We start from the raw sequence: 10668 nt of genomic DNA, 5'->3' as shown, positions 1-10668 counted from the left end.
TGGGGGGTGGGGAGAGGGAGAGAGAGAGAGAGAGAGAGAGAGAGAGAGAGAGGGAAAGAGAGAGAGAGAGAGAGAGAGAGAGAGAGAGAGAGAGAGACGTGATCTACAGGCTGATTTGTATTTTCACAACTCCATAATTGGCAAGTTCAAAGGAGAAGAGGGCAGAATGAAGCATTTGTTTTCAATTCCGCGGCCGATATGAAAGGCAACGACAAACTTTTATGGGCTTTCCCAAAAATTAAAGACAGCCCTCTTTTTCACAGTCAAAGAACGGCGTGTTGTTTTTTTACTGCCTGGACCACACAAAACGACACCATGGCCGACTCCTCCTTCTCACCCTTTGACAGAGAGCCCAACATCGTTAGTATGATAAGCGTGTGGGTGTGTGCGTGTGTGTGTGTGTGTGTGTGCGTGTGTGTGTAACGTTTAAAGTGTATGTGTCTGTGCGGTGTACGCAGTCTGTTTGTTAGCATAACGTGCGCTCCTACTCTATAGTTATGGGAACTTGTTGGAAATGGAAAGCTGTTTGATTTTCTTTTAAGAAGAAAACAACAAACAACCCAAAAAACGAAACAACAAAGCTCTGAATAAAAGGAAAAAGACGTGCTTCATCCATTGACTGGCTTCGACTGGGGTAGCTTTCAGCACCTCATGGCGAAAAGTCACCCTTTGTACTGCCAACTAGCATCATCTTCCCACACTGGGGGCCATTAATATTTGAACCGCTCCGATACCAGTCAGATCAACGCAAGGCACGTGAGCCTCTTCAACCGCCCAATAAAATAATGACGCAGAATAAAATAATGAGCTAAAAAAAGTATTGATATATATGGTGGAAAAGATGAAGCAATCAAGGGAGAGAGAGACACATAGAAAGAAGAGAGAGAGAGAGAGAGAGAGAGAGAGAGAGGGAGAGAGAAAGAGAGAGGGAGAGAGAGAGAGAGAGAGAGAGAGAGACAGGGAGAGATTGACCGACTTCATAGGACACAGTACTGCTATTGATCATGGCGCCGTTCCTCTGGGTTTTTTTGGACAATGAGAGGGCTGTTTTTAGCCTCTCTGAAGTCCGGACACAGCCGGTGGGCTTCGCCCCCAATGTTTGAGCCCTTTAGCGGTGGCCGTATTTTCCCCTTCATACGGCAAGCTAGCGAACAAGACCGCCACTCTCAGCTAGCCGAGGCGGACATTAGAGTTAGCCTGCTCTAGGTCAGGACGATGTAAGGACGAAATAAAACACTTTGATGTCGTTTGATGACTGGACAATGAGGAACGTGAGATTTAGAGTTGAGCCACAGGAAGCTTGCGTTCATCTTTTTAAATGACTTCATGTTGCGTCAAGACTTGTTCTCTAATATGAAGCCAACAAATAACAGGCCTATTGATCGTACGCTAATCAGACATCGTTGGCGGTTTCAGTGGTTGGTTCCTATCCTTATCCTTATTAGGAAAAACATAATTTATGATGGCAGTGGAACACATATTTCCTCTTGCGGTGAAGTTATATGAGAGGTTAAAGAAATATTGTCATCGACAAGTGATGTAGAAAAACACAAACACCCGCCCAATCAAAGGGCAAATTGAAACTGATTGGTTAACTTCCAAACAAACAAATCTCAACGCAAAACCTGCTTATGATTATCTACTGTACATCCCTGTTCTCAAGCAAATCAGCATAATACAAAATATTAACAAAGATTCCCCATCTCTCAATATTATTCTCAGTCCCACTGCAGGTCTATGTCTTCGTTCTGTTCTTCTCACACTACGGAGAATGACCCAGCAGTCACTCACCCTGACAAGCTTCATTTAACCGGTTCAAAGACATTGATAAGGCAACTGCAACCACATGGAGGCCATTAGGGCAGGACATATGGAATAAACATGTCACCATGCACAGAGCACAGGACTTGGAGGGAGAGAGATGGTGTTAACTGTGTACCATTTACAGCGCATCAGCAACACTTCAAATGGGCCTGAGAGAAGGGTGTTCGTTCTGTGTGTGAGGTCCCCCTCTCATGATCTCTCTCTCTCACACACACACACACACACACACACACACACGCACACACACACACACACACACACACACACACACACACACACACACACACACACACACACACACACACACACACACATGCATGCAGAAACATATAAACACCCACACACACACATATGCACATACACACACACATTCACATCCACACACAAATGCATGCACACACACACACACACACACACACACACACACACACACCAAGCATATTCACACCCACACACACGCACACACACACACATACGCAGAGACACACACACACGCACATGCACACACACGTGCACACACGAATGCGTGCACGCACGTCCAGCTGTTTGTCGGACCTGCACAGTAGATGACAGATCAACACAATGCTCCCCAGCTCCCATTCCGTGTGCTACTAGTCCAAAGTAATGGATGACGGATGGATTTGATGCAGCCCTAAAAGTAGGTCACTTCGTCACTACGAGATGGCAGATATCAAAAGCATGTAGCATTAGATATTCACGTAGACCACTCCAGAATGAGAGTTGAATAAAACGACAATAATTGTGCTATTTGCCCGTCCTCGACTTTAATAAGGTCCCGGGGCGGCGGGGCTGGGGGCCTTGGCCGGGGCACACGAGCAACCGGAGGGGCGAGAGGGGAGAGAGGGGGCGAGAGAGAGGGGCGAGATAGAGAGAGGGGCGAAAGTGCTCTGCGTAAATCCCGTTAGGTAAGCCCGGGTTAGTGATTCCACGCTGCGCGGCGCTGCCGAGCACATCCGTCACGTTTCCGCGCCACTTCAAAGGGAAGCCGTGCACAGTAGCCTCCGTGATGCCATGAGGTTCAGAGAGCGACACAGACTCAGGGAGGGAGGGAGCGAAAGAGAGACCAGGCGAGATAGAGACAAGGAGAGGAGAGGAGAAGATAGGGAGAGGGAGGGAATTGGAGAAAGAGGGAGGCTAGAGATGGAGAGGAGAGGCTAGAGAAAGAGGCGAGATGACAGAAAGAGAGAAACTGGAGAGATACAGATAAGGAGAGGAGAGGGAGGACAGAGAGAGAGAGAGAGAGGGAGAGGCTGGAGATAGAGAGGAAAGGAAAGAGAGGCAAGATGGATCGAGAGAGAGGCCGGAGGGAGATAGAGACAAGGAGAGGGAGGAGAGGGCGAGAGGATAGAGATAGGGACAGGGAGAGGAGAGGATAGAGAGGAAAGTAAGAGACTAGAGATAGAAACATCCAAGGACGTGAAAGAGAGAGAGACTTCCAAGCTTCCAACCACAAAGCGTTTTTTGTTATTCAAAAATATTCTATATATATATATTTCGTCATCCCTACCCACAAATAATGCACTCCTTTTCACAGCACCTTATGAGACAATAATTGTAATTATAATTAGGTTTTCTTCCTAAGCATGATCAATTACACACACTCATTCAATCATTGAATGGGGGTTGGACACGCAAAAACATGGATCCACATTTGACCACTATAAAAGTGGGCTACTTCCATTATCGACCAAAAGTGTAGAAGAGAAACAACCGCATATGCCATCCAGCCGTGCACTGAACTCAAAATCTAATAATTCTCCTTCTTTCCTTTGAAACCTTCCACCCATAGGACACACGTGGGCCTTGTGTAAACAAATAAAAAACGTGAGTAACTAGAAGAGAAAAAAAAAGGTACGTCCAAACTGAACGAATTCCGTAAGACTTAAAAAGCCACTTGGGTTTCTAATAGCAGCAGTTGTAGATGGCAGGCATGCAGTTGTGCTTTCATGTGGCTCGGCTGAGAGAAACCACATCAGCCAAGTATGGAATAATGTTAATTCCCAACTGTTCACAATTACTAAACACCCCAAACCCCCCCTCCCCCCTCCTCCTTGTTTGTAACTGACAACTTGCCCCGGTCACACTGCAATGCATTTTTTCTGTCTCCCTCTCTCTTTCAAAACTCCAAAGACGAATTTAAACATCTGGAAGATCCCATCTCCTGAAATCCTCATAGAAGGTTTGTAGACCTGACCTCTCACATTAATGAATGAATGAAAGAACCAATCAAATCGTGCAGATTAATAACCCTCTTCCTATATGCTGTGCAACACGCACACTGTGGTCGATAGAAATCAACTAGGAGGCTGCTTGGAGGTTAGTGGTTGGGGAATGAGGGGGGGGCTAGTGGATTGGTGGGGTTCGGGGTAGGGTGAGATGAAGGAGAAGGAGCAGAGAAGAACAAGCCTTTGATCTGGGGGAGGAAAACCGATCCCAGACCTGAAGATGGAGATGGAGAGGCTGTGGTGGTTATGGCAGAGAGAGAGAGAGCGAGAGAGAGAGAGAGAGAGAGAGAGAGAGAGAGAGAGGGGGAGAGAGAGAGAGAGAGAGAGAGAGAGGGAGAGAGAGAGAGAGCGAGAGAAGGGTGGTGATGGAGGGGTGGGTGAGGGTAAGGGAAACGTATCCAATAGATTCCACCCAAAAAACCACAACAGGTTTTTGTTTTATTGGATAAGTGAGGAAGATGACTACTGTTATACTTCAGCATGGGGTGAAGGGGAGGAGTGCTTTTTGGGAGAAACAAAAGAAGGCAAACAAATAAATACAAATCTGTCACAGTGGAGAAAACTAAAGCGGGTCCCTGAGAGATTGTGACAGCGAGTGAATGACCCATTTCCCTTTATCTGCATCACAGGCAGGTTTCACTCGTCTGGAGCTGCAGCTGGTTCCGATACAGATCTTTCACATTAAAAGCCTGAACATTACATTTGAGAGAAAATATCGTGGGGTGGGGGGTGGGGGGGGGGGGGGGGGGGGGATGCCAAGAACACTGGTTATCTACTCTATAATATGACAAGCATCATATCCCCTTTTGATAAACTAGCCTATTTCATTTTATGGGAGCGAAACACAAGGCCCTAGTCCTCCATCTCTTCATACCTCAGCTTTACTAAATACTTTACTCAAAACGTATTCCTACTATTTAACGTTGAATGTCACAAGATTTTTATTATAATTCAAAAAGGTCAGACTCAATATTTTAAGAGACGTTAAACCATATGGCTAGTCAGAAGATGACGTCCACCCATGTCTCAGTCACCCACACACATACACACACACACACACACACACACAAACACACACACACACACACACACACACACACACACACTGACACACACACACACTGACACAAAACAGGATTAAGAGGGCGAACAGCTGCGGGAGTGCCCTACGTTGAGTGGCTGTCTTTGCCGGTGCAGACAGAGGAAGCCCAGAGTCACTGCAGCCGGCCCTGAAATTAATACCATCGCTGGGCCACGAGTCCCGACCACCACGCACACACACTGGACGTGCCTGGAGACTCGCAGATAAACAGCCCCGCAGACACGGTACCGTCTACTGTAATGCCCCGAGAACGTTCCGGACTCTAACAGCAGGGATTACTTTACTAATAGTAGATGAGCATGGCTTAAGATCTCAAGACGAGATGAGATGACTGGTGGATTTTTGATGGTGGAAGATTTGGCAGACATCTTGTTTTGCAAAAGTTGCTTATAGCGGTCGGAGAAAAGATAAAAATGAAAATGGTAATACACGACAATAAACAAAGACAGATCTGGGAATCACTCACAGAAATGATGCTTAAGGTTGATACATAATTATTACATACATTATATGCATACGAGTTGGTAAAATGTAGTTTCATGCCTGAATATATATGTCATACAACACACATCGATTTAGCTATTATACATACATTATATTATTCATATTATATTACTTCTAATTATTTACCTCAATAAGAAGTGCCTAATGCTTTAAAATGTTTTGTGAAATTTATGAAAAAGGTATTTTATTCAACACATTCTGCCAGTAGTAGTGTATTTTCCCAGAATGAACCGCTAGGTCTTGCATTTGATCCGGTGACTGAGTGTATGGACGGTGGAGGAGGAGGGTTGAGGTACTGACCGTTCTGCCCATGGGCGGTGACATGGAGCCGTTGTTCATGTAGGAGTCATTGCTCATGTTGGTCATCATGATGTACCCTGGGTAGCCAGAGTACGGGTGGCCTTTACTGTACAGGTCCTGCAGTTTCCCTGCGTCACGGGGAACAACAAGAGCGTCACTTCTTTGTGTGTGTGTGTGTGTGTGTGAGTGTGTGTGTATAAGGGCTACAAATTTAAGAGCGCCGAGAGGGACTAAATATTTCCATTATAACCTTTCATGCATCATCAAAACATTTTTGCTTGTTTTGCTTTTATTTATTCTGTATTCGACACGTTCTCTATTGGAACACAATGGTGTGTTTAACAGAAGAAGAAAAAAATCCACCAACATCAGTCAAATTGTTTGTTGCGCTCAATCAACGTCTTGTCATAACAAACACATGGGATCCCTCGATAAGAAAAAAACAAAACCACGCCGGAACGCTATAATGGTATCGCTGTCGATCGCTTTGACCTGGAGGCCCCCTGCGGGGCAGCGGCCTTTTGTTTGTGGCCCTTTTCTCTCGCCCTCTCTTTCTTCCCCCGTCTCAGAGAGGAGCGCACTACGACGGACCGCAACAATGGAGCCCCTCTGTGCCAATTAGCGGCAATTAGAAGAACATACAGACTGTGTCAAAACAGAGCACGCCCAGACGCTGCACCAGGCCTTCGGTCTAACGAGGGGCCGGAGGGCAGGGCTGTGGTGGGCGGGGGCCCCTGTACTTGAGGCCCCCTGTTACAACACCACTCAATATTCAGCCATATGCTGGATAATAAGCAGAATACCTGTGTGTGTGTGTGTGTGTGTGTGTGTGTGTGTGTGTGTGTGTGTGTGTGTGTGTGCGTGTGTGTGTGTGTGTTTGTGTGTGAGTGTGTGTGCGTGCGTGCGTGTGTGTGTGTGTGTGTGGTGATAGAGAGGGTGTTGTTTGTCAGCATTGAATGGGGAACAAAGAGACACACTTCTTCTGAAGGCTCGTCGTGACCCCGTAGCGTTGAGGTCACAGCCCGGACAGTCAACAGGCCACCAATCAGTCCCATGATAAATACTAATACATTATCTAGCCACACTTCAGCTAACTATACCTAGGCCTACTAATACATTATCTAGCCACACTGCAGCTTACTATAACTAGGCCTACTAATACATTATCTAGCCACACTGCAGCTAACTATGAGCACAAATAGACTATCTAAAAATATTCTTAGCTTGCCATAGTTTAGCTAACTTTAAATACAATTACATGAACTAGTCAAAGAATTCTTCCGCTAACTAAAACTCCAAACCCATTAGCTTGCAATATTTCAGCTAACTATAGATACAAATACTAACTACAAATAGGAGCCTACATAAACCAACTATGAATACAAATACAAGCTATCAACTCATCAGTATAAAGATGGTGTATATAGCAACAGTGCCAAAAAGAGAAACATTTTATTATTTCGATTTTGTATAACCACCCTTAAATTATTTAGGGCATGATTTCAAAATGCTAATTTGGTACATTTCCTCCTCTAACTTTTGTTACCTGAACACAGAACACCGCTATCTTCTAGGTGGGTAAAAAAGGTGTGGTCCCAATGAGGGCTTGTGACATGTTCTAACTAGCCTGTGATCGAGAAGATGATCAGTTATCAGAGCATCCATCACAGAGAGAGAGACAGAGATGGGAGAGAGACCAGGAGAGAGAAACACTGATAAGAACAGAGGCCAAGAGTGTGATGGATACCAGGTTTTCCAAAAAATCTCACTCTAAACACAGAACAGGGAATAAACTCGAGAGGTTGTTGTTGTTTGGCTGTTGGTTTATAAGTTGGTGCTATCGTTGTTTTGATTCAAGGAAGGGACGTTTCACAGTTAAGCCCGGTTGGTCACTTACCGTCATCAGAAAGATCTCTGTGTTTTTCGTGATACGAGTCTTGCATTGACTGTCTGCCACCCTGAGGGAAAGGAATAGATATTGTAGTGTAACATTAGTACAGCGTTTTTTAAGATGTATCAAAGTTCACAGTTAGACACAGAGACCATGTTGCTATTGTTTAACACCTGCAAACAGGGATGCAAAGAGCAGGTTCGTCCCTATACTCTGTCGGTCGCATACGAACACAGTGACACATAAACACAGTGACACACAAACACATTTACACACGCAAACAGAATTTACGAGACACTATGAATGCACAGTAATGCCTTCATATTTTTGGCACAGATAATTCCGTTAAAATCATGACATGATACCGCCTTTCTTACCAAGGCCTACATTGAATAGGGGAAAATCAAATCCAAATTTAAGTAAACATTTTACAAAAAGTAAAAAGTGCTTAAAAATGCTTCACCCCACCCGTCCTTCCCACCCACCCAGTAAAAAGAGCACATTTGCAGGAATCTTGCACACCCATTTCCCTGCTCCAGTCAAAGCAGAATTGGGGAGAGGACCTTCTTTTTGGGAGTTCAACTCCCCCGTAGGGAACTCACGCTGCGTCTGGGAACTTCCACACACTCCTCATTAACATTCTGCCCCCTCGCGAGCCGCTATGACATTTGTTAACGCTTGTGTACCGTCTCAGTCAGGAGGAAGCCATTTTTCATTAAGGGATGGTTAATGACACAAGAGAAAAAAACCTTGTGGTGGGGGAACAAGGCAAGGGCATGAATGGAAAATATCCAGGCACGGTGGCGAAACAAATTATAAAGACAGCAGGAAAAAAAAGCATGTGTGAATTTCCACAACGTGAATGTCTTTTTAATTTTGTAATTCTGTGTGTGTGTGTGTGTGTGTGTGTGTGTGTGTGTGTGTGTGTGTGTGTGTGTGTGTGTGTGTGTGTGTGTGTGTGTGCGTGTGTGTGCGTGTTTGTGTGTGTTAGAAAGAGATGGTAAGGAGAAGCCGAATGCCCACTTCGTATGTACGAAAATAATTTATGAGTTTGATTAATTTAATGATTTCGATTTTTTTGATTTTTCCAAATGAAAATATTTTCCCCGTAGAATTTATACAAGGCCTTAGAATATAAAACATATCGTTTTGAGATGACTATTCTCACAGCTTTTTCTATTTCATTTTTGTCACTTATTTATTTAATTTAAGAAAAATAAATGTTTAATCATGGAAGATGATCCACCATAATAATTCTTAAAGGCATCGTACTCATTATTATAATCAATTTACAATAGAAACATACAAATTACTTACAATTGACACCTACATTTTATATTTTTGTCCTTGGACCTTTTATGCAGATTTCCAAAATACCACTTTTCCACTTGAGCTCCATTGTTGTCATTGCTCTGTGTTTAAACTATGCTATAAATAAAGTGAACCTTGACATTATAAACAACACGGCCAGGTTATCTTATTTAAACAATGACATACATTTTGACATCTTTGAGGCCTTCTCTGGTCATCCCATCGCCAATTCGCAAATCCTAAACACTGGTGTCCGGAACATAGTACCCAGCTGGAGTGTCGACCAATGCTTTTCATACGAATTAAAACAATTTGCCTATCAGTGCTGAACAGTTATAATCTCATATAGACTCACAGGTGAGTCATGGAAATACTTACATCATGACTGTTGCTGTTTGGACTCGTCTCTGACTCGTTCACTAACGATGACTTGATATCCGCCAAGTCCCCCTCTTCCTCTGAGTTACTGAGTTCAGCGAAGATCTGTTCGTTTTGCGGGTCTCCCTCGTCCTTAAAGGCGATCATCTCGTCCGTGGCGCAGAGCTCCGGGTCGCCTCCGCCTGCTAACTGTGGCATGGTGGCGGTTCAGACAGCTCTGGAACTTACCAAACTGAGGAGCAAGCTCACCGAGAAATCCCAACCTGGAGAGTGGAAATCGTCCTGGCTGCGTCACCGCAACCGATCTTTCAAAACAGCGTGCGCGCACGTTGTTAGTGTTTCTGATCAAAGCGACAGGGGAGTGTCCGCTCGTGCTGTCTCCTCAAATAGCAGGCTACTACGAAGGCGTCTCGCGCTAAATACAACAAACTGAGGGTGGTATGAAGGGTGATGGGTGCTGGGTGCTCGCTGGAGCAGCGGCACTTTGAGAACGCACAAGTTAAAATATCATCATAGGCTATCAGTTCAGTACGCCGAGGAGGTCTCTGTGAAATAAACTTCCTCCAGTTGGGGAAAAAAAAGTAAAAGTGGGTTCTGATAAGTAAAAATATATGTCCCTCGGTGGCCGGTGGTCCTACTGGATAACCAGTCCTTACGTGAATTAAACCGTGAATTAAAAGTCAACTGTGATGCGCGGTTTATGAAGAATGGTCGCAGAAATACTTCTTAGACAATCCCGCTACCTATAGTAAATCACCGATAGACTTAAAATACATCCTTCAACTGAAAGGAGATCGAAATCAAAAGTCGTAAAACCAAAAGGATAAGAGGAGGAAAGCGCCGCAGACCGACTTCCTAGCTGGAGCAGTGCTCCGAGAGTAATGTAACGAGTGTGTGTGAGTGTGTGCGTTGGTAATGTAGGTCTTCCCTCCTCCTCCCACCTCCTCCCCCTCCTCCTTCTCCCTCTCTCGCGCTGATCCTACTCGCGCACACAGCGAGGAAAGATGAAAGGAAAATCGGCGCTCTGATTGACACCACGACGATTGACACTCGGGAGAGCGCGAGGGTAGAGATTTATACACCGCTCACAACAAATGGGGAGACAGTGGAAG

General features: G+C 44.9%; 1 protein-coding gene across 6 annotated transcripts in view; it reads right to left on the bottom strand.

Moving 5' to 3' along the window:
* lef1 (lymphoid enhancer-binding factor 1) overlaps window positions 1–10343 on the bottom strand; it is a 44978-nt gene extending 34635 nt beyond the window's left edge. For all 6 annotated transcript variants that reach the window (XM_079729895.1, XM_079729894.1, XM_079729898.1 and 3 more), the window contains exons 1-3: window positions 9557–10343; window positions 7874–7934; window positions 5977–6104 (exon numbers count right to left, since the gene is read on the bottom strand). In XM_079729895.1, the coding sequence (XP_079586021.1) occupies window positions 5977–6104; window positions 7874–7934; window positions 9557–9754 (387 nt within the window). In that variant the 5' untranslated portion in view covers window positions 9755–10343. The remainder of the gene's footprint in view (window positions 1–5976; window positions 6105–7873; window positions 7935–9556) is intronic.
* Window positions 10344–10668: the final 325 nt, after the last annotated feature.

The sequence above is a fragment of the Pollachius pollachius genome, assembly GCF_949987615.1.
Source record: "Pollachius pollachius genome assembly, chromosome: 2".
Lineage (NCBI taxonomy): Eukaryota > Metazoa > Chordata > Actinopteri > Gadiformes > Gadidae > Pollachius > Pollachius pollachius.
Note: the sequence above shows the minus strand (reverse complement) of the source record. Positions and strands in the feature narration are given on the sequence as shown.